This window comes from Synchiropus splendidus, chromosome 17 (genome assembly GCF_027744825.2).
Source record: "Synchiropus splendidus isolate RoL2022-P1 chromosome 17, RoL_Sspl_1.0, whole genome shotgun sequence".
NCBI classification, from domain to species: Eukaryota; Metazoa; Chordata; class Actinopteri; order Syngnathiformes; family Callionymidae; genus Synchiropus; species Synchiropus splendidus.
This window is the reverse complement of record NC_071350.1, coordinates 6,092,059-6,113,635: the sequence shown is the minus strand read 5'-3', so window position 1 is coordinate 6,113,635 and position 21,577 is coordinate 6,092,059. Positions and strand designations below refer to the sequence as shown.

The following is a 21,577-nucleotide window of genomic DNA, read 5'->3' as shown; positions in this document are numbered from 1 at the left end:
GGTTTGATGTCCTGTTGTGGGCTGGAGCTGGGACAGGGATGAGGCGAGTCTGGGACAGAGCTAAGTTACTTGGTTTATGACTTTGTCACAGCCAAACTGCACAGAAGCGCACATTCAGAGCTGGACACGCACCGGGCACCTCTTCACTTCTGGAGAGACGTCACTCACTCGGCAACCCCTCCCGCATGCAGCGGACACACACATAGAGGAACAGCGCACCTGCACCTGACACTCTCTATTTTAAGGCTTGGAACACATTATTTCTTTTTCTATTTCTATTTTTTTTTTATCGTATTCTCGTGATCGAATCTCTCATGCTGCCCACCACTTGCACCCAGCTGGACACCAACTGTCCAACATCCTTCAGAGCAGAAGGCTAACTCCACTCTGTTATGCTTGGATGGAGAAAGGGGAAATGTGTACCGATACTGTCCTGATCAGTTTGTGTGCTGTCCACCAAGAAGCTGTTGAGGCTGATGGTGCCTTTGCCAAGCCTCACACCCTCTTTTTGTCAACTCCCATTCTATGCCATCCGGACCCTGGGCTGCAGGTCATCGTGGAGATGGACGCCACAGAGAATGGACTGGGAGCCATTTTCGTCAGGATAACAAGGTTCACCATTGTGCTTTCTACTACAGAAATGTGTCCCTTACTTAACCACAGGGCAGAGGCCCATGGTTGGGCTGCTTAAAGTATTTTGTTTTACACCTCTGGACCCTGATGGCCATGAAACACTCAGTTTTAATACAGTATAATACACTGAATTGACTTGACAGCTACAAATTTGCTTACCAGTTATGAAGAAGTTCTTGAAAAGGATAAATGGAAAAGAAAGTGATGGCGTGCCCAAGAGTAAAATGACAGTACTTTCATTTACACTTGACTTATCTTCTATATACTATACTATATACTACATGTATGGTTATTGAACACAAATGAAATCAGTAATTCTGAAATCGGAAGGTTAACAACCCCTGTCTTGAACCATGGGTAACCATTCCTGGTCCACTTTAAGGAGGTCAGGAGTCTGACGGTCAGAAGTGGAGTCTTCTCCAGTGTCCCTCTCAGCTGAAGTGATGTTCTCTGCTGAAACTGTTGAAGACCACGAGCAACCCTTGAGCTAACATTCCCACCATGATATCTGACCACAGCTACCTTCCCATCCGCTTTGGTGGTCTGGTGGAAAACCTGGATTTGTTGTTCATCAGGTACTGAAAAAGGTCTCCTGTGGCTTCTGCCGGAGCCTGGTCAAGGATGCTGTACCAGCGTCATTTGATGAGAGCTTCAACCTTCTTGTGCTGAAGAACAATGGCGTGCTGATGGTTCTATCTGACGGCAATGTGAAGGCGTATATATGGGGAGGGTCTTTTGAATGGCAAATGTTTAAGTCATGGCCGATAGCTTGGAAGGGAAAAAGTTCAGAATCACTATTACATTCTCTTGCTGTTGTTTGTCAACAATTAATTGTGTGTGATCTTTTTTTTTTTAAGTTGAGTAGTCAATCCGTACTCATCTAGAACATTATTGTGACTTTTGCCATCCAATAATCAAAGCATTTGACGCAGTTTACAGTGAACGCACTGAATAACCCAGACATTTCTTTCACATTCCAGTTCATATTATGATTTATTATTTATTAGATGTTTCACCTTCCAGAAATCTCTCGTGACATGAAAAAGAGATAGAGCCCTTCATCTTCAACAGGAGAGGTTGGGGAAAAGTGTTTTTTTAGGGCTCAAGGAGCCATAGAAGTGAATGAACGGACTCTCAGACATCCAATAAATTCATCTCAGTGGAATCAGGCTGTCGCCGACTCTTGCTGCTCCTGCCAAAGATGTTTCCCCGACTCCATCCTGTGTACACCGGAGGAAGCGATTAATGCTTTGCTAAAGAGACACTAAACAGAGTCACCTGGAGTCTGCACCTCTGTTTGCTGTGTTGAGTCGATATTTTTCAGACAGTTGTTGGGTTCCATCCCAGTAGCCAGGCTCCTCATTAATTTTTCCCAGGTTGGTGTTCCATTTGTTCCAGTTGACTTCCTCAACTCTGAAGTGGACACATGCTCTCATTGGTCAGACGAGAGAAGACAAGAAGCAGCAAGAGTTTTTCAGGAAACACCACCATCACACATGCTGCCATGTCTTCTCTTCAATCCCCACAGCTCCTTTCTAATCTGACCTCATGGTTGGCAATGCTCAGCAGCGCAGTGAGCCGTGGTAAAACTCTTTGCACTGGCAAGATAGATCAAGCAGCGAGTCCTTGGTACCGATTTGACTCAAGTTATAGTTTATGAAATACATCCCACAGTTCCTCTGAATTTGCTTCATGACCAGCTTTTTTGTACTTCAGGTTTTCTATGGGACTGACGCCTGGGAGATGTGCTGACCACTCCATGACTTGAACTGGTGGGTTTGGGCAACATGACTTCAAGTAATCAGAAATGCTCAAAACTATTTCGTTTTACACCTCTGGGCTATGAGATGCTCAGTTTTAATATACTTTCCACATATGGTGGCAGTAGTGTGTCACTGAATTGACTGGACAGCTGCAAATCTGTGATAGTTACCAACTATGAAGAAGTTCTTGAAGAGAAGACAGAACAAAAACAAAACTGTTCATGAAAGCACCTGCTGAAGAAGTTTTAAAGTTACTTATTTACACTTCACTTATACCTTCTTTGGAGTAAAAATAAAATATTTTTTTAATGTTGTGATATTTTGATTTTATTATATTTTATTTTATATTTATTTTTTTCTCAACAGTTTGCATCAAGTGTATTTATTTTCTTTTTTTCTTTTGTAAATTTGATGAACATGACTTGCATCTGGTTCTGTTGCTAGTTGGACTTTTCAATGACAAATATCTTTGCGATGATCACATGGTTTCATGTCATTTCACAAGGTTTTGGTTTGTTTATGTGTAAGTGGATTAAATATAGTTATTGATCACAAATGAATCAAGAAAATGAATCAAGAGTAATGAATCAGTTCTGTTACTTGAATGGGCCCCGGGCCCATTTGTTTGGGGAAAGGTGGCCCCTGAGATCAAAAGGGTTAAGAACCCCATGTAGAAACTGTACAGCTCCCCAAGCTAAGAGTGTCTGTTGAAGGACCGGCTGATATTTCTGTTGCTGACTGCTTCAGCTGCAGGAAATCTTGTGCCATGCAGCTGATCATCAAGACATGCTACAACAGCAGCCATGCCTTGAGAATCCTTTATGGGTGAGAAAATCTGTGTGTCATCTGCATAACAGTGGAAAGATACAGTATGTTGTGGTGCTTGGTGATTTTGCCGAGAGGTCAGGGACGTTTTTTCAGGGCGCAATTTATGTGAGTCACACAAGGACCTTTTCCAGACTAACACTCTGCAGCTAAGCAGCGGCAAGTCAAGCAAACTATTGACCATCAGTTAGAGTGCAACCTGAAACAGTGGCGAATGTCTGATCTGGAAACGGAGCCCAGGTCCTTTTCTACTCCACAGCGAAGTTTGCTCTTCAGACAAAAGGGAATTTTCCTCTCAATGTCGAGAATAGTGATGGCCCTCTGTCAAAACCACACAGAAAGCCACATGAAATTCTATACATAGATGCATGCAATATCACACTCATCTGGAACTGACTGACCTGTAGCCTCCAAATGCATGCGCTGTCCATCGTAATCCTCTCCACTGTGCGGTTCATGAGGGCAATGAGCATGTTGAGCAGCAAGATGTATGTGAGGATGATGTAGCCGATGAGGAGAATATAGAAAACCTCCTTGTACTGGTAGCCCTCTGTGAACTCCATGTCTCCCATGCCAATAGTGAACTTGAAGAGCTGCAGTGTGGTGTAGGAGATGTTTCTGTAGGTGGGCTTGACACACTCCGCCTCAGGAGCTGAGGTAGACCAAGCAAAGCGTCCTCTCCCCACTTGTTTTGTAATGTTCTTTGGAGGAGGCTCAATGAGTAGTGTCACTATAGCTGGGAGCAGATAAGAGGGAAATATTTATGTGAATTAAAAATCAAAAGCACAAAGGAAGACAGACACAGTTGAAACACTGTGCACATCAGAAACTAAAAGCAGAGGTCAGAGATCATTTGCAGGTCAACAAACCAAAGAAGACTCTTTCAAAGAGCTGGCTGAGCTTGCATTTTAAATCGCAGGATTTTCTTTGAGAAATGGTCACTTGGGTTATTGAAGGAGGGTGAACTGTGAACATTCACTGTATAACAAAATGAAAGGAAGGCTGCAGTGGTCTGAAATATTCTAGCATCAGATTAATAATTTATTATCCTAAATTATATAGCACTCTTATTCATCTGTGAATAAAAGTGAAAAAAAAAGTTGAAACTCTCCTCTGGTACAGAAGTTGGTTGGAGTGTGAAGTTCAGCGTAAAGCCTGTTGGCGCAACTGTTTCCTGTGTATCGTATGTGTAAGCTTTTCTGTTTTGACTGTTTTCACTGGACATCAACAGAATTCCTGCGTATAAACAGCATTAGTGATCGAGTTAAAAGACTATACCTGCAGAAAATCCAAAGAGGAACACAACATAGACGAACAGGAAGCGCAGGATGTCACCAAGGATCATCTTCAGATGGGACAGAGCAAAAGGGGTCAGAGTGGATCAACTGGAGGGTTCCTTTTTACAAAATAACTACAAGAACTACCTTCTGGATCATGATGCTGTAGATGCCCATGTGCTTGTCCCCTCTGGAGAAATACAGCAGGTTGACCCAGCTGAGGGCCAGACATAGCACCAGAAAGCCTAGGTACTCCTGCCGCCCGACCAGGTACAGACCTGCAGACACCAGAAACAGCACCGACTGGACACAACTGGAAAAGGAATGAGAGGGAGTATCTGTGAGAGACAGTCAAAGAAAAAAAGCAATTTTCTGTTTGTAGTCAGACTATACCCTACAATGGAGGATTAAGGCCACACATAAAAAAAAAAAAAAATAATAACATCACATCACATGATGAAGTCAGAATATTACGAGATTAATCTTGAAATATAATGTGATCAATGTCTGACAGTCTGACGCTGCGCTGCCTCCGTCAAAATGAACAACACAGAGCGCCGTGTGAAGCTGTACTTCGGTGTAGGTTTTACAAATAAGGAAATCCTTAATGTTTTGGCCCATCAATATATGGGCCAATATATATATATATATATATATATATATATATATAGTTGTGTATATATGTTTTAAGTTGTAATATTACGAGTATAGTCTTGTAATATTATGATATTAATGTGGTAGTAACAGTACATTACTTTGTAAATTATTTTTATTGTTTTGTGTGCGTGTTAGGGCCTAATCCTCCATCAGAATACCCTACGTTTGTTGAAAGTTCAATTAAAAAAAAAAAAGTTTTGAATAAAAACAAGAGGGCGCTGAACACCATTAAACACCATATATGTGCATGACACTGGTCGGAACTGTATATACATCACCACATAATTGAATCTGCTCAACTGAGAACATGGTGCTTTCATTGTCTGTTTGTATGAAGCTTTATTCTGAGATTTGGTTTCTCTTCATAAAAATATGGAATATTGAGGACAAGTGTGTTTTAATTTTTGTTTATTTAATGTATTTATTTTAGGGTTAGTGTTAGATGATGCCAAAAATCAAGGCAGTTGTCGCGTCTAAGTCACATTTTGGAAGACTCATTGAGTTTTCTTGTATCTTTCATGTCTTATTTTTCTTATTCAACTCAGTTTTTCTTCATCTATTTGGCGTCAAGTCATTTGGTTGCATTACACTTAAATTATTGCTAACACGATGGCAAGTTTTTATCAGCAAGGTGGATCAGTAAAAGGACCATGAGTCCAATATTTGAAAAACTTGAAAATCTCCACTCACAAAAGAATTTCATAGTATCCATCGATGAGCAGAGTCATCAGCTTTGGTCGCTTCCGCTTCATGTCTATTAGCTAAACGTGAAAACAAATGATTTGAGCAGGAAGCATTCAAATAATGGTGCACAAGCATCAACAGTGACGCACTCACTCACCCCACCAACGAAGAAGTAGCAGTTGGACAGTGTAACAAAAATCTGTGCAGACAGGAAGAGGTAGCTTCGATAATCCTTCTCCAGAGGAAACGGAACCTGCAAGACCAGGGACACGTCTGAGACATTGTCATGATTTAGGGTTTGAATCATCAGCAGTTGCCTTTCTTACGCACATATTTCTTATTTAGATCACCTGACTTGACAGATATGGGTGGTTCATTTCGACATTTTTAGAAAGCTGACCGCCCCACACCGCTCCATTCTCAGCTAACTGGTCAAAAGACCAGCCAACAAATCCATTTATTGTCTAGCTGTTAAATGACTTTTTATGTAGGACTAAAAGACTGACCTAAATAGAAATGAATTTCATGGAAGATGTTCCTGCAGCAAAAAACAACTAAAAAAACAGTATGCAATAGGACATTTCTGGATATTTGAAACAATAGATGATAATATTCTGACCTCAAAGCTTTTGTGGTACAGTATAAGAGGAGCCACACAGGGCTGTATCACAGGTATCATTTGTTCAAGATCATGATCAGTTGTTGTGCAGAATTGTGATTCACAAATCTAAACAGCATCATATTTTATGGTTGTATTTCATGTCAATTTGCATTTCTAACTTCTCACTGGACTAAAAGTAAGTTTTTACAATTGTAACTCGCCTGTTTCGAGTGCACTCAGTCTGCATGTTCATCATCCGCATCTAGTTTCTTCCTTTCTGCAGTGAGCTGTCCTTATGTCACTGACATGCCAAAGCTCTCCAGCAAATATTTACGGGGCCTTCTCCTGGGGGAGTCATCAAGTCATCTTGTGGCCAACAGTAGGACCTAGCAGGCCATGACTCTGACTTCTGGATGTCTGCCGGACTACTTTTGTCTTTTTGCTCTCCTCCCTGTGACTTTGTTCCGGCAACTGTCCTTCTGTTGGATGGTGTCAGAATCTGTTTGCAGCCGAGTGTGAAGCGGCCGGGATGAGGATCAGCACCTCCAAGTCTGAGGCCATGGTTCTCCACCGGAATAAAGTGGTTTGCTCTCTCCAGGTCGGTGGAGAGTTCTTGCCCCAAGTGGTGGAGTTTAAGTATCTCGGGGTCTTGTTCTCAAGTCAGGGAAAAGGGGAGCGTGAGATTGATAGACGGGTTGGTGCAGAGGCTGCAGTGATGCGGTCGCTGTATCGGACTCACTGGAGAGATTATGTCTCCGGTCTGGCCTGGGAACGCCTCGGGATCCCGGGCTGGAGAGCTGGAGGAAGTGTGTGTGGACCGGGAAGTTTGGGCTTCCTTGCTCCGAATGCTGCCTCCGCGACCCGACCCCGGATAAGCAGCAGAAGAAGTTGAAGGTGAAGGTGATTCACCACTATTTGATGCTTTGGGAGAGAGAATGCGTTGCTGCCACATTGAAATGTGCCATTATGCCAGATGAACAAAGACTCATTATTTAAAGAAGGACTTTGTCCTCATTTGGTTATATCAAAACATGTGTTTTGATTGCCATGTTTATTTCGTTCCACTGTTTAGATGGTGAGCTGTTCCTATTCTCGTGTTCTAATGTCTTCCACCGATTGGTGCCTGTGGACACAGGATCTTGGACCTTGGCTCAGTTTCTGCTCCTCAAATAACTTTTAATTATATTTTTGGACTTTATTTTACTGAGTGACTCTTTTGTCTCTCTCTCTCTGGCCTGTTGACCACATCCTGCTCCTGGGACCCTTGTCTTGTCATGTAGCTCAAGGTAAAATAATATCTGCAATCTCAGTGGGAGCTGATCATTGGACAGCATCGCCTCACCTCTCCATCCTTCTTGTTGTAAGACAATATGGTGAAGATGATCAGGTACACCATGTAGACCAGGAAGTTGAAAAAAAACATCCCACTTGCAAAGCTCTTCCACTTGTGGTCAAGCAGTCGACTCAGTGGCTCTGTCTGGAGCATCTCGTGCCGGTTCTAATGGGACATGACAACTTTACTGCCATGCTGTCATTTGAGGTGCACATGGTGCTGGGACCCACCGGGATGTCACTGCCGTAGACCAGGATCTCCAGGACGGAGTTCGCCTCGTACGAGTCCACGGAGGCCAAATCGTACAATGAACACTGGACTGGCCCATAGACCCACTCTGTGAATTTACGAGACAGATGTTTGTTGTCCGTGTCAGGGAACTCACGTTTCAAGATGTGTGAGAAAATCTGTGGAACAAAAGAAGAGGAAAGAAGGGATGCTTAGGTGGTGTGCCATAACAAAGCCCACCTGACCCAGTTAGCAATGTAGCTCATTGTTTCAAGTGTTTTAAAATAAAAAAAATAATTAAAATAAAAGAATTAGTCAAATAAAGCTCTCGACTAACAGATGAATAGACTACAATTCATTGCTATATCATTCTATAAAATGATTGGGAATTCTACTGCATTATGGTTAATATAATGGGTAATAGAAGCAGTATTGATACAGTATTTATTCAATATAAGGACATTCAAAAAGGCTCATAAGGGATTGAAACATAAAATACTGTATATGGGGAAATATATCATATTGTTCTACGTTTGAATGAACTAAAAAGAAGCAGCACAATGTCCTGTCATAGCAGCCTAATGTGAGCAGCCGCAGGTGAGTTTATCAAGCCAAACACTTTTACCCCATTCTTTCCCGTCTTGGCCGCTAGCTTTAGAGGAGTGAGCCCCTTGCTGTTTTCAATGTCCTCCACTTTTTGGTCGGGGTCCAGCCTGTAGACGATCTTCAGGATGTTGTTGTACATGCTGCAGATGAACTCTGTGTTCTCGGTGTTGGCCACCATCACCAGGGCGTGGAGCACGGTGTTTCCATGGGAGTCGGTCATTTGGGCTTGTGCACGCTGGTAATCGTTGGTCAACAAGAAGTCAACAATGTCCGGCTGGTTGGTGCACGCTGCCAGAGACAGCGGCAGCTCGCCTACCGAGTGGGACAGTGGAGGTGAAATTACATGTTATAGAGATGGTGAGGTCATGAACATAGTGATTCAAATGAAAGTCAGGTGAATTTTCACTACAATCTTTGACATGGCTGATATATAACTTTCAGTCTGGGATGTAATGTGGGGCGAACTACTCCCATATTTCTTACCAAAGTAGAAGGTGGCTCCGTCTTGTGGCTGAAAGAATTTTCCTGAGGCTTTAGCATGAACACCTGCTCCTTTACTGACTAGCAGCTGGACATAGTGCAGACTTCTCCTCTCAATGGCAATGTGCAGAGCCGTCTGACCTGTTCATTCATATAAAAGCCTGCATGAAGTCACGTGGCGGACAAAGAAGACAGATGTTGCAAACCGTGCCTTTGTAGTAGCTGTTGTTATATTCTGCATTCACAAATTGCTCGACGTCTCCCATCTTCTCTGAAATGTCAATCAGTAACTCCACGGTCTCGTTCCTGCCATCGTGGAGGTGCAGCAGAGCCTTCATCAAAGCGGTTTTACCGTAGGACTGATCTGAGTGGGTGTTGGGGCACAGAAACACAGGTTAGACACGGCCTTGTGGCTCAGCAGCCGCTGTCAGAGCTACACACATGAGGAGCTGGTGAGCATCTTGGACTGCGCTTGCAGGTATGTGTGCAGTCCATGCAGCTGATTGATGTCCCCGCTGGCTGCCGCCTTGAACAGTCTTTCAATGGTAAAACTCTTGCTTATCCGTTTATTGTCTGGTTCTTCGCCCTGAATGAGTCTGTGAAGAAGAGAAACTCAATTATGAAACAGCATGAGTCATTATGATGACTGCTGATGGATTGCAGCAGCCAGCTCACATGGTGCTCCTGTGAAAAATCCAATTGTCGCTGCATGGTGAGTGCATCACCTGGAGAAGTTGGGGTTGATTCTGCATTGAGGTTTAGGAGGTTCAATGTCCTCCTGGTAGTCTGTGTCCATGGCAGGATGGGGAGCATCTGAACTGGAACGTATCTTTCCTGTGGTTTTCTTCTCCACCGGTACGTCGGCGATCTCCAGGTGGATGCCAAACATCTCCGTCTTCTTATTCTTGCCTTCCTGTCCTTCTGAACTGTTCAAAAGATGGGTCAGCATAGTTACAGAAAGAGACAAGCCATTGTGCTTTGACGACCGGAATCGGTTCCCGACCGACCGGTCATAAGTCAGATTGGACGTAAGTCGAATGCCATTCAAAATAGTCGACGTGAGGGTTATAGGTACTACTGTAGTGGTAGATCACTGTGTGAGAGTGAGATGCTGGGATACTGTGCTGCCGTAACTGTTGTATGTGTTGCCGGGTTGCTACGTGCTGCGGTGCCAGACATTGAATAAAAAAAATATATATATATAAAAAGCATCTGCTGGCCGTGGTCATAAGTACGGGTGGACGTAAGTCGACCAGGTCGTAAGTCAGATGTTACTTGTACTTCTTTTCTTGCCTTTTGTCGGGTAAATGCTCCAAGAAGATTTATGGTTAATAGATTTGATGGCTGTTTGGAAATTCATTTGATTCTCCATTAATTATTTTGGCCTTCAATTGAAGAATGTTTCACCTCCCACTGTCACGAGAAAGAAGAAAAAGGGACCTGCGATAAGAAAAGAAGGTGCAGTGACAAACAAAATATGTGTCAAATTCCAGCAGTTCTCCCTTTTCTTACTCCATCATCTCCTTTACATTACACTTTGTTGCTCCACTTTCATGTTTATACAATCCATACATAGTTGGCTCACTATCTATAAGTACCCTCACAATAGCAAAGAAGACTAGTAGCTGTCGTGTGCTGCTTGATAAGAAAACGGTTGGAGTAAGAAATTTTATTTATTTATTTATTTATTAACAGTTTTTACTGTTGGTGGCTTGCGGCATCACTTTCTTCATCATTTTTTCCTTTCAAGAACTTCTCCATAGTTGCTAACTATCACAGATTTGCAGCTGTCAAATCAATTCAATAACACATTACCGCCACAGATGTCTGCTTTTTATCATTTTTGTCATTAGTTCCCACAAGAAGAGTAGAAGACGTGATTTGTTGCTTTAAGGAGACAACATTAATACCACTTTAGCAGCCGCTGTGAGTCGAGGCCGGTGATCTAAAGTGCGACTCTGTACTTTAGATACTCATTCTTGAACATGTAGACAGCATAATCTCAGGAATATTTCAATTTATTCAATTGCAGGTTTATTCCAAAAACCTGGAAGGAAGCGTGTTTGAAAATGATGGCAGCTCCATGACGTTGACGGCGTTGGACCATCGCTACAACGCGTTGATTCTGGAGGTCAATATAACAGTCTGAAACGGCTTCTCGCTACCTGTCTGTTTCGATCACTCTTCCTCTACGGCAGGTCTGGTCAACCTGGGGCTCTTTGCCCACTTTCATGCGGCTCTTCACCAAATGAGCCGTGCCGCCGAGCTGCTGAACCCGCCATGGTTTTGTTAAAGTTATTGTTAAGATGCTTGTTTATACAGGAAATAAGTTGGAAAAACTAAAACCACTTTGGCACAACAGCACAATTCATTGCTAGTGTGCAAGGTTTCTGCATTCCCTGAAGTTTCATGATAGAAAGTCCCACACTTAAATACGTTTACAATTGTGTTTGCTTATTTTGAGAAGATCCTTGAATTTTCTGTAATATACAGAGATTTACTGTGTGCAAAAGCTCCAAACAGATAATAAGAACGTAATTCAAAGATATAAAAGGAAACAAGGTAACATCAATGAAGAGTTTAACAGCACATTGGTCTGCTGTTGCTTGTGTTGTGTGGTGTCTAATTCAAACACTGACTAGTTAGTTTCTGTAGTTTTTCATTAGCCTTGACTGCAATGTGAATAAATATGGAAATTATTCCACAAGTTTAAGCCCTTTCATGTCTATGTTTTAGTATCAACTGTAATATAACTGATCCCAGTGCTGAGCTGACTAGTAATTTTACACTCCTACTGAATGCCATTTAGTTCTCTGAATAAATACATTTGTGAGTCAGTGGAAGAGGAAGTGCAACAACAAGTTCCTCTTTCATTTTCATATTCAGATATTTTTAGATATTGATGGATGTTTTGTTTTCCACTTGTCTCGGAATGTTCAGTCTGCTTTCTGTTGCATGTTGCATGCTCCACACCCATAACGTCTGTGTTTGCTCAACACATGCATAAAGCTGACAGACACTCACAAGCTGACACTTGGAAACCATATGAAGAAGATCCTGGCGCACATGAAAATAATTAAAAACACTTTTAAAACATCCTAATTTTTTTTTTTTTCACTCCGGGTTACATTAAAAATGTCACACTTCATCTCGACTGCACCTCACATTAGACGAGATGAATGATAATTGTGACTCACCTAAGAAAGTTGAAAGTTGTTTTGCTAGGGGAGGCATCCTTGGCGTCTGCGGCCCTGCCCGAACGCTCCATTCTTGGCCCCTAATTCAATAAAAGGCCAGCACTGAGTACAATGCATGTTGTTCCAGGAAGGGAAATGTGTCGGCCAAGTCGCATTCTCATGGAGATTCTAAGGTAAAGTGCACTCGCAGTATCAAATCTTGATGCCGGTAGGATTGAAATAAACATCTTTCTTCACTAGTGACACAGGATCTGTCTCTGGACTCCTACCAAAAGACAGTAGACTTGGTGTGACTCTGGGCTTGGGAAAATCCATCCACGATTTTTAACTCACAACCTCGTTCTGAACCAGAATTTATATTTCAACATCTGGTGGTGAGAATTCTGTGAGATTCCATTTTTCCTATCCCTCTTCTGTTTTAGTTGTGACTGCAACACACGGAAGAGTTATGTTTGGATTTGATTGAATTTGTCATGTTTTTTGGAGAGTGGCTACAAATTATGGACTAGCTCGAGTCTCCAGTCCAGTCACTATAATAATAATAATAATAATAATAATAATAATAATAATAATAATAATAATAATAATAATAATAATAATCGAAATAATTATTATATAATATAATGAACAATTGAAATTTATTTAGAAAATATATTTCAATAAATACAAAGAATGTGTTTACCACTACTATTGTTATTATTGTTGTTATTATTATTGTTATAATTACATATTATTATATATATTATTGTTGTAATTCATCTCTTTTACTGTTATGTGGAAGTAACAATGGTTTGCAATGGTTTAAATGAATAATGAATAATGTCCAACGTATCTATAGCATTAAATGCCCTCAGCAACTGGCTCAGGCTTCAGTCCCCTGTACTGACCACACTAAGGAGTAAATGGAAGCAACTGGATAAATCAATTCTACAATGCTTATAATAATATTAGTTGTATCAACAGTAGTAGATTTTTTTATGTCTTCCAATTATTAGAGACATAGTTACTCATTCACTCCAGTCACATTAGAAAGATTAATATATTATTTATTTTGGTCCCTTTAAGACGTTGGTTACTATAATGAGGCAAGACTGTGGAGACAAGTGCGTGACAAGGGTGAATAATTATCAATAGCACAAACAGTCGGCCGGGGATCCACCTGATCACATGCTCGCGATGCGAAGGTGCTGTGACAGCAATGTGACCATCTCTGAAGCAGACAAGAGCTCGGGCAGGACACTGATCATGTTTTACACGAGTCAAAATATTTTACAAGTCAAGATCGATGCGATGCGATGCGATGCAATGCGATGCAATATATGATATATGATGTATGATATGATAGTAATTTGCACCACTTGATCAAAGCACTCAAAATGGTTTTACTTTTTTTTTGCTTAAATATTTTGAACATTCAGCACTATTTTTGAAGATCAATTGCAGCATGTCTCCACATTTCCCATATTCCTACTTTCACTGTATTTCAGTTCAAGCTCATGCTCTGTTTTTTTTGTTTTTTAAAGGGAGTGGATAGAAATGATCAGCACCAAGACATTTTTCTAGACATGTGATGCTGCCTCCCTTCGGGGGCTGACAAGAGTTTATTTATAAGAGCGTCTCCATTACAGCCACACAATGATCCTGCTTTCAGCAGAGAAAAACAAATCTAAACTGATGGTCAAGAACAACACAAAATAGCTTTCACTATCCCAGTTGATGCAGCGATCAAATCAGCATTAACACATGGAAATGGACGTTTATTGAATGTTACTTTCTCATGCATCAATTGAAGAATTTGAACTCACCGGATTAGTGCTCGCGCTGTGGACAATGAGAGAGGAGTGGAAATCTGGGTGTTTCTGTTTTGTGTCCAAAGATGGATATGAGAGAGAGAGAGAGAGAGAGAGAGAGAGAGAGAGAGAGAATGGCTCACCATGAGGAATCTCATCTCTCAAGTGAATTACAGGAACCAGAGTGCTTAAGAGGCTGACATATTGATTATCTCTGCGCATGCCAAGACGCAATATTTGACCTCCACTGGACATTGTGGGCTTGGCCGCACTAATGCATGAGTGACGTATGAGTGCATTATACGTTTCTTTAAAGTGAACATTATTGTTGGTGGGAAAGACAGGAATTGTGTCTAGTTTCACTTCAGTAAAAGTATTTTTTTCTGTGCCGCTCAACCCTCCATGAGATGAACTGCCCACAGTTTCTGTTCTCATATTCCACCCCCCCAAAAATGAGGCTATTCAAAACCAGAAGTGCACATCCCACATTTGCATACAGAGATTTGAGATAGGCAATTGGTGTACTAATAGACTATTTTTTTACCCCTCACCAATCCTGTTCATTTCAAATTTAAGGTCTATGATTTTATTCTAAATCATTTCCACAGCTACAACTGACCAAAGTGCTTTACTGAGGCTTTTGAATGAATTGTTTTTTTTAAACACCAACATGAAATTCCATAAGCATTTACATTAAATAGACTTATTACATAGCACATCCTTTTCTTAAAAGAAGCAGTTTTAACCCCCTTCAGTATTCACTCTACAACCTACAATTACGGGTTTAAGAGGCTCTGGGGTCCATTTTTCTACCATAGAGGGAAGACTGAGCATCATTCCCATTCAGGATGAGGTCATCACCAGCCTGTCCAATTTGATTTGCTGAGGTCAACAGATCTCTTTGTCTTCTTTAATGCTTTGTTTTGCGATTAAGCTGTATCCTTCACACTTTATTCCTTAGTAATGTATCATGTATTTCAATCACGATTATTGTCTACAGAACTATGTCTTACACAGGTACAGGACGAGAGTGGTGCTGAGCATGTTGAGAGCACACGCACCCTGATGTTTAAGATGTGCGCATAAATTCAACTAAAACAGGAGCATTCAGAAAATCATACTAAATGAAAGATTTCAATCTCTCATCGGAGAATAATGTACAGTATTTATTTCAATCTTTACAAAGTTTGTCTCAGATCTTCGACTTGTCTTATTCCATCCTATTTTAAATTAATTTCGAGCTATAATTTAATTTAGAAATTTTTAAAACATTGGAAAAACAAAAACAAAACAAAAAGTCCACAAGCGTCCTCATTCAGGTTTTTCAGATTTTGATACATGGTAACATTATTTAAAGATATGGAATAATACAATTTGAATGCAAAGACTTAAATGATATTATTGTATGTACTAGATCATCAAATCAGTGTCAACTACTGTGTGTGTGTGTATGTGTGTTCAATATTAACAGACATACTTAAACATGCCGTTTAATACAATAAACATAAGACGGTTAAAGTCGGTCACAGAGGACCATGGCGACACCCACAGCAGCATCTGCATCTTGTCCATACACTACAGGTAGTGAATACACCTTCTCCACCTCCTGCCTCAGCACTGCATTGCGAAGGAGTGCACTCCCACTGCCCACAATTCTTCTGACTCCTCCCTGCCTCAGTTGCATTGCAGGCATCATGGAACTGAGATTGTCCAGGACCCCGCGGCATATGGCTCTGAACACATGTCCAAGGGACAGATTCGATGTTGAGATGTTGGTGACGTGACCCAGGCTAAGAGGGGCGTGTCTCTCTCCGAGGATTGTGGGGGTCACCGTCAGGTCACTGTCATTCTGACTCTCAGCTGAGCAGTTCAGCTTCTCATACACGGAGCATTCATCCAGCGCCACACCAGCATCTGAGGAGGAAACATCACAGGCAAAAATCAAATTAACACTGGCACCTGGGAATAGGTAAAAACCCTGAATTAAAAATTCAAGCAATTGCTTTCAAAACTGCTTTTACCACTAGTAGAAGCAACAGCTGGACTCAAGCTTTAGTAACAACTTGCAAAGTCTCATCTCCAGCTTGCCTCGGCATCTGGCTTGGTTTTAAGAGTGAAGCCACTCCATGACCTTTATTGGACTTAAAAAGGCCATTCAGAAGTAAAGCTGTTGGGGTGTCTCTTCGACAATGATGTCACAAACAGATAAAAGCCTGATATTAACACAGCATTCCCATAATTTTTGTTTTGTCAGCTCTAGGGGTCAGTTCCAGGAAGGCTCACCGATGTTTCAACATCCACTTTTGAGTACTCACTGACTGGAATCCTGGATATATGAAACAACAGCACTGTGTCAAAGCCAATTTTAGGACAAGTAAGATGTAGAGAAAAGGTATGAAGTCAAAAAAATCTGGGGACTCAGTGGAGTGAAGTCAATAACTGGCCTGACTAACTGGCCCAACTTTGCTTTTGTGTTCCCCGCTGTCAAACTCTGACACAACGCGCCCCATCGGTCAGACAGTACAAACCATAATCGCAGTAGTTCTGATTCATATTGAAATTATGATTCTTCACAGACCGAGAATTTATTTTAAGCAAACTTCAAAACTTCATGGACAAAAATGAATTAAAGTAAAGTGAGAAAATATGAAAAAAATGCTTTTGAGGGGTGGGAGGGCGAACAGCAAACAGCACAGCACATCATACTTCTTACAGGGTGTAGTCCTCCTGCTATGAGATGCTACCTGGGCTGACACCACTGTCAAGTGTGACCATACCTCACATATTATTACACTTGACGATATGTTTGTGACAAGCAAGTCATACTCGACAACATATCGACAAAAAAATGCCGAAAACAGCCCCAACACAGATTAAGTGCTGGGGAGAATCCTGAATGTCTGTTGTTTCAATGTTATGTGTGAATGAATGGATGTCTATTTCAATTTTCTAATACATTACAGACATTTGAAACGTTACTTGACATGTTATATGACTGTTTTCTCGCTGTTATTGATACACTGATAGCTTGATTGATACACTGCATACAATTCTGTCAACATTTCTTCTTACATGATACAGAGACTGAAAAGGAGCAGAGTGAAGAGTGGTTGTGATGATGTCTGCCCTTTATCCTGGCAGACATGTGACCAACACTCATCAACACATGACTAAAGAGGAACAAGTGTTTGCAGTACAATGCAGACTGAGAGCCACACACAATCAAGGTGTCCAGCAAAGCAATGGTTTTATGACGATTATCTTGTTTTCATAAATGTGACAAACTGTGTACTGAGCACAAGGGTTGCAACTAAAGACTATTTAAATAGTCGACCAGTCAACGACTAGTCTTCTCGCTGTATGACACATACAGGTAGATGAACACACAGGCTGTGTTTACAATGACGTAAATCGATAACAAAAATACAAACGGAAACATGTATGTAAAATGTCAAACACTAGGAATGTGTTAAAACAAAACAACTATCTTAGCATTTAGTCAACTAGGCATATGATGCGTATAGGTTGTCAAACATGCAACTTGTCTGACTGTAGTGCTCTAGTAAAAACTCGTATACTCCTAAGTTTCATAAAATTTTAACTTCTCAACTGAGGTTGAATAGGTTGTTGTCCCAGAACCTCAGCAGAATAGTCGATTATGGTCAGCTATGTTGACTAGTCGTTGCAGCCTGACTTAAAACACAGTTTGAACTGAAAGAGTGAGACTTCTGAGTCAGGAATCAATAAGGTTTTCAAAGACTACTGTCACTTCTAAGAGCTGCTGGCAATTTTTCACCATGAAAGTTTTGAATTTTATTCATTAAGTCGCTGCTTAAAATGTAATATTGAAGTCTGCTTGATGACCTGATACATATTAGTGCGACTAACACACAAAATCAGTGAGCTTCTACACCTTTTCATGACAATGTTTATTGGTCTTTGCAACATTACTAAAGAAAGCAGCGGTTTAGTGCAGTGATTCTTAACCATAGGGCCAGGCCCAAGGTTGGACCGTGAGCGCCGCCTAGAGGGCAGATAGAAGTTTTTTGTTTCACACCTCTGGGCTATGAGATGCTCAGTTTTAATATACTTGTCACATATGGTGGCAGTAGTGAGTCACTGAATTGACTTGATAGCTGCAAATCTGTGATAGTTACCAACTATGAAGAAGTTCTTGAAACAGTAAAAACTGTTGGAGCAGTGTTTACGGTTGGTTAGAACATTTTATGGCGATACTTCCATTTACACCTTAAAAAAATATTTTATGATATTTAGACATAGTTTTATTATATTTATTTCATTCATAATTTTATTGATGGCGTATATGTTTTTTCAAAATGTTCTCAACAGAACATAACTTGAACCTTCTTCTGCTGCTAGTTGGACTTTTCAATGACAAATATCCTTGTGCTGATCACATGGTTTCATATCTTTTCGCAAGGTTTTGGGGGTTTTATTTACATGTGTGGTTATTGAACACAAATGAGATCAGTCATTCTGAAATCAGTAATCACAGTCATGAATCAGTTCTATTCCTTGAATGGGCCCTGGACCCATTTGTGGTGGAAAAGGTGGGCCCCAAGATCAGAAAGGTTAAGAAAGCCCTGGGTTAGTCTGAGCAAAGTCCACGTTCACACTTCAGTTAGTTGGAGGCCGTAGTCTGGCTGCCCTCATCTCCACTTTCATCATGCCCTCTTCAGGCGATAACATATCAGACAAACTGACTGTAAAACAATAGAAAAGTCGGATTCGTGCACTCATGTTGTGAAAGCGTGCTCACTGGTGCCAGTAGATGATCCGAAGAAAACTGTCTTGCCCGGTTGACCTTTTCTATAGAGTGTTTGAGAAGCTAAAAACTCCACCGTGCTACATGGTGCGAACAGCAGCGGTGCAAAGAGATATAAAATCAAATCTATTTATGGGTTCCAAAGTCACAACTGTCCAAAGGTCTGCCCGCATCAAATAACCAGAGAGCTAATCTTCACCGAGGGCCGAATTTATACTGCTCCTACCGAACATACCCCAATGAGAAATAATGCCCAGTTGGTCAGAAACATTGATGATCTGAACATAAGCTGAGAACAATCTACCAAATAATAGAACATACCTAGCTCCAGAATCCAAGAGGAGAGCATGCTTACAAAGGCGGCCAGAACATTCCCGCCATTCAGCGATGCAGCTACTGCCAGATAAGATGAGTTGAAGTAAGGAAAATAGGAGATGGTGGAGGCTGGCTCTGGAGAGTCTGCAGGTTTGAAGTCACCAGGCATGGTGAAGGCGAGCTGAGCGGATGTGCTTATATTGATAACTGCAAGTCAAAGAGAGAAACAGCATCACATGAAGCTAATTCATTTCACTTTGGAACAAATAGCTCACACAGAGAGGAGAGCGAAAGAACTATTTTTTAATTTTAAAGGTTCTATCCTTCTAGATGTATTCACACCTGCTGCATGTGACCACTTCAAAGTGTGAACAGAATTCCCACATTTCTGCCATCAGAAGTGTACACGTACATGCAACCCAGTCAGCTGCATAGCTCAAAGTCATAACCATGCAATAGCTCCACCTATTCTGCTTTTGAGACACTGCAACAAGAATATAATGATACTTTGATTCAGTTGACATATTTAGCATATTCTTAATATTTGAAAAATATCAGCATCTCCAGATAAAAGGCAGTTTATTTTTCCATCGATCCATCTATCTTTATTCAGTAGAGTCTATCCACGTGACAGCACGAAACTTGAACTTAAAAGTCACTGCGACACGTCAAACAAACCTGCAGGTGCCGAGAACACAAAACATAAATGACAAATCAGAAAACAGAATGCTGTTTATATTGTGAAATGTATAGACTCGAGACTAAGGACAGTGCACCAGTGCGTTCCAATATCATTTCAAAAGCACTTGAAACTTGTTTAAAGCTACTCGCCAGCTCTAGAGAAATGACAGAACTTCCTGCTTCACCTGCATCTGTCTGCGCACTTAGGCAAGAATAGACAGCGCACTGGAGGTCTCCCAATGCCGCCGCTACTGGCGTACCCGTGGGGATGCCATGCCAGTTAGAGCAGGTGTGTCCCGCAAGACCACCAGACGGCACACACCGAGGGAGCAGGCGCAAAGGGAACCCCGCTGCTTTCAGACTACACAAGATGCAGACATATTTGTTAGAGCTGTATCACACCAAATCACATCAAAACAAACCATTTCAGCACGTACACATCTGTGTTCCACTGGTGAGAGGAGCAGTTGAAGAAGCCCCAGCTGGCTGCATTCTGAGGAGTCATCAGACAATCTTCAAGACCACATAACATGGACACCACATAGTCCTGGATGGTACCAGCAACAGTGAAGTCCTTCAGGAACTCTGATCTGGGGTAGATCCATGAATATGAGACATAAACAGATCAGATCCATATGACGATCAATATGATTTTTCAGACCTGTGCTCCATATACCAGAAGATTGTTGCACACCCAAAGCCAGAGGCTACGCTCAGGTGTGAGTTTGGTTTGGGAAGAGAAGACAGGAAACTGCTGCTGCAGCGGCCGTCTTGCCAAGTGATCAGTTGACTGCAGTCTTCGGCATTAAAATAGTCATCTGAAGTCCAGTTGCAACCTTACAGGAAGAAAAGGCAAACTCGGTCACTCATACTAACACAGTGCTATGAAAGGTGCTCATCACCTTTCCAGAACAAAACTCCGTGCATCTGGCCTGACACTCCGATGCCGCATACATGCTGCAGTTTATCATATGAAAGTTGACTCATGCATTGGTTCAGCGCGCCGATGATCCGAGCTGGATCCTGCTCCTTCACCTGCATGGCACAGCACACTCAGAAGTACGTTGACCGCTGCCGCCACGGTGTGTGTACTCACGTTTGTCTCCCTGGTGCCGTCGGCAATGTCGGATTTTGTTGGTAAAACCTGACTTTCAACAATAGCTTTGGAACTTTTTTCTAGTAGAACAACTTTGACCGACGTTGTGCCAATATCTACACCGAGGATAAACGAACGCATCACGGCAGTTGAGGGTAGAAAACGCTTTGACTCCACTCAGCACCATGACAGGACAAAGTCTACCGGCAGGCTCGATCACAACCAGGCAGCAGGTCCGCGGGACGGTACCGAGGTGATGACAAGGTAGGCGGACCCTGCGACGGTTGTCCAAACAGGAACATGTGTGGGTCAATGATTTGTCAATACAGGGTGTGACATGTCTGTGCTCAGTGTCACTCAGTGTCCGCACAGGTTGAGAAGCAAGTGACAGGTTGAAACAAACTGCAGTATTCGCATGTGAGAAAACGTCGCCGATCGATTACGTCATTACAGCTACTCCACAAGGACAAAACAGTCTGGACTTTCCGAAGCTGCAGGAGCCACGGTACGAGCCGTCTGTTTTTACAACGTAACGCTTGTGGTCACAGCTTTGAGAACTCAATTAGTATTGTTACTTTATTGCAGGTGTCATAAATATTTAAATTCTTAAATATTTTGACTTCGA

At 41.7% G+C, this 21,577-nt stretch overlaps 2 protein-coding genes across 3 annotated transcripts; both read right to left on the bottom strand.

Annotated features, from left to right (window-relative positions):
- Positions 1-1,614: 1,614 nt before the first annotated feature.
- Positions 1,615-14,509, bottom strand: trpv1 (transient receptor potential cation channel, subfamily V, member 1). Its single transcript, XM_053847702.1, has 17 exons — positions 14,090-14,509; positions 12,285-12,364; positions 9,813-10,013; positions 9,529-9,683; positions 9,299-9,451; positions 9,091-9,228; positions 8,627-8,919; positions 8,004-8,180; positions 7,783-7,938; positions 5,997-6,092; positions 5,846-5,916; positions 4,646-4,811; positions 4,500-4,566; positions 3,623-3,957; positions 3,421-3,542; positions 1,925-2,046; positions 1,615-1,853 (listed from the first exon to the last, which is right to left on the bottom strand). The coding sequence occupies exons 1-17, from the start codon at positions 14,507-14,509 to the stop codon at positions 1,768-1,770; spliced, it is 2,838 nt and encodes a 945-aa protein (XP_053703677.1). The 3' UTR covers positions 1,615-1,767.
- A 1,078-nt stretch (positions 14,510-15,587) lies between these two features.
- shpk (sedoheptulokinase) lies at positions 15,588-21,384 on the bottom strand. Of its 2 annotated transcripts, none has more exons than XM_053847700.1 (7): positions 20,953-21,384; positions 20,759-20,891; positions 20,518-20,692; positions 20,294-20,446; positions 20,042-20,217; positions 19,182-19,382; positions 15,588-15,988 (listed from the first exon to the last, which is right to left on the bottom strand). In XM_053847700.1, the coding sequence occupies exons 1-7, from the start codon at positions 21,091-21,093 to the stop codon at positions 15,588-15,590; spliced, it is 1,380 nt and encodes a 459-aa protein (XP_053703675.1). In that variant the 5' UTR covers positions 21,094-21,384. The 2 variants fall into 2 exon arrangements, with proteins under 2 accessions (XP_053703675.1, XP_053703676.1); XM_053847701.1 differs by having other exon boundaries at positions 20,117-20,217.
- Between the last annotated feature and the right edge of the window lie 193 nt (positions 21,385-21,577).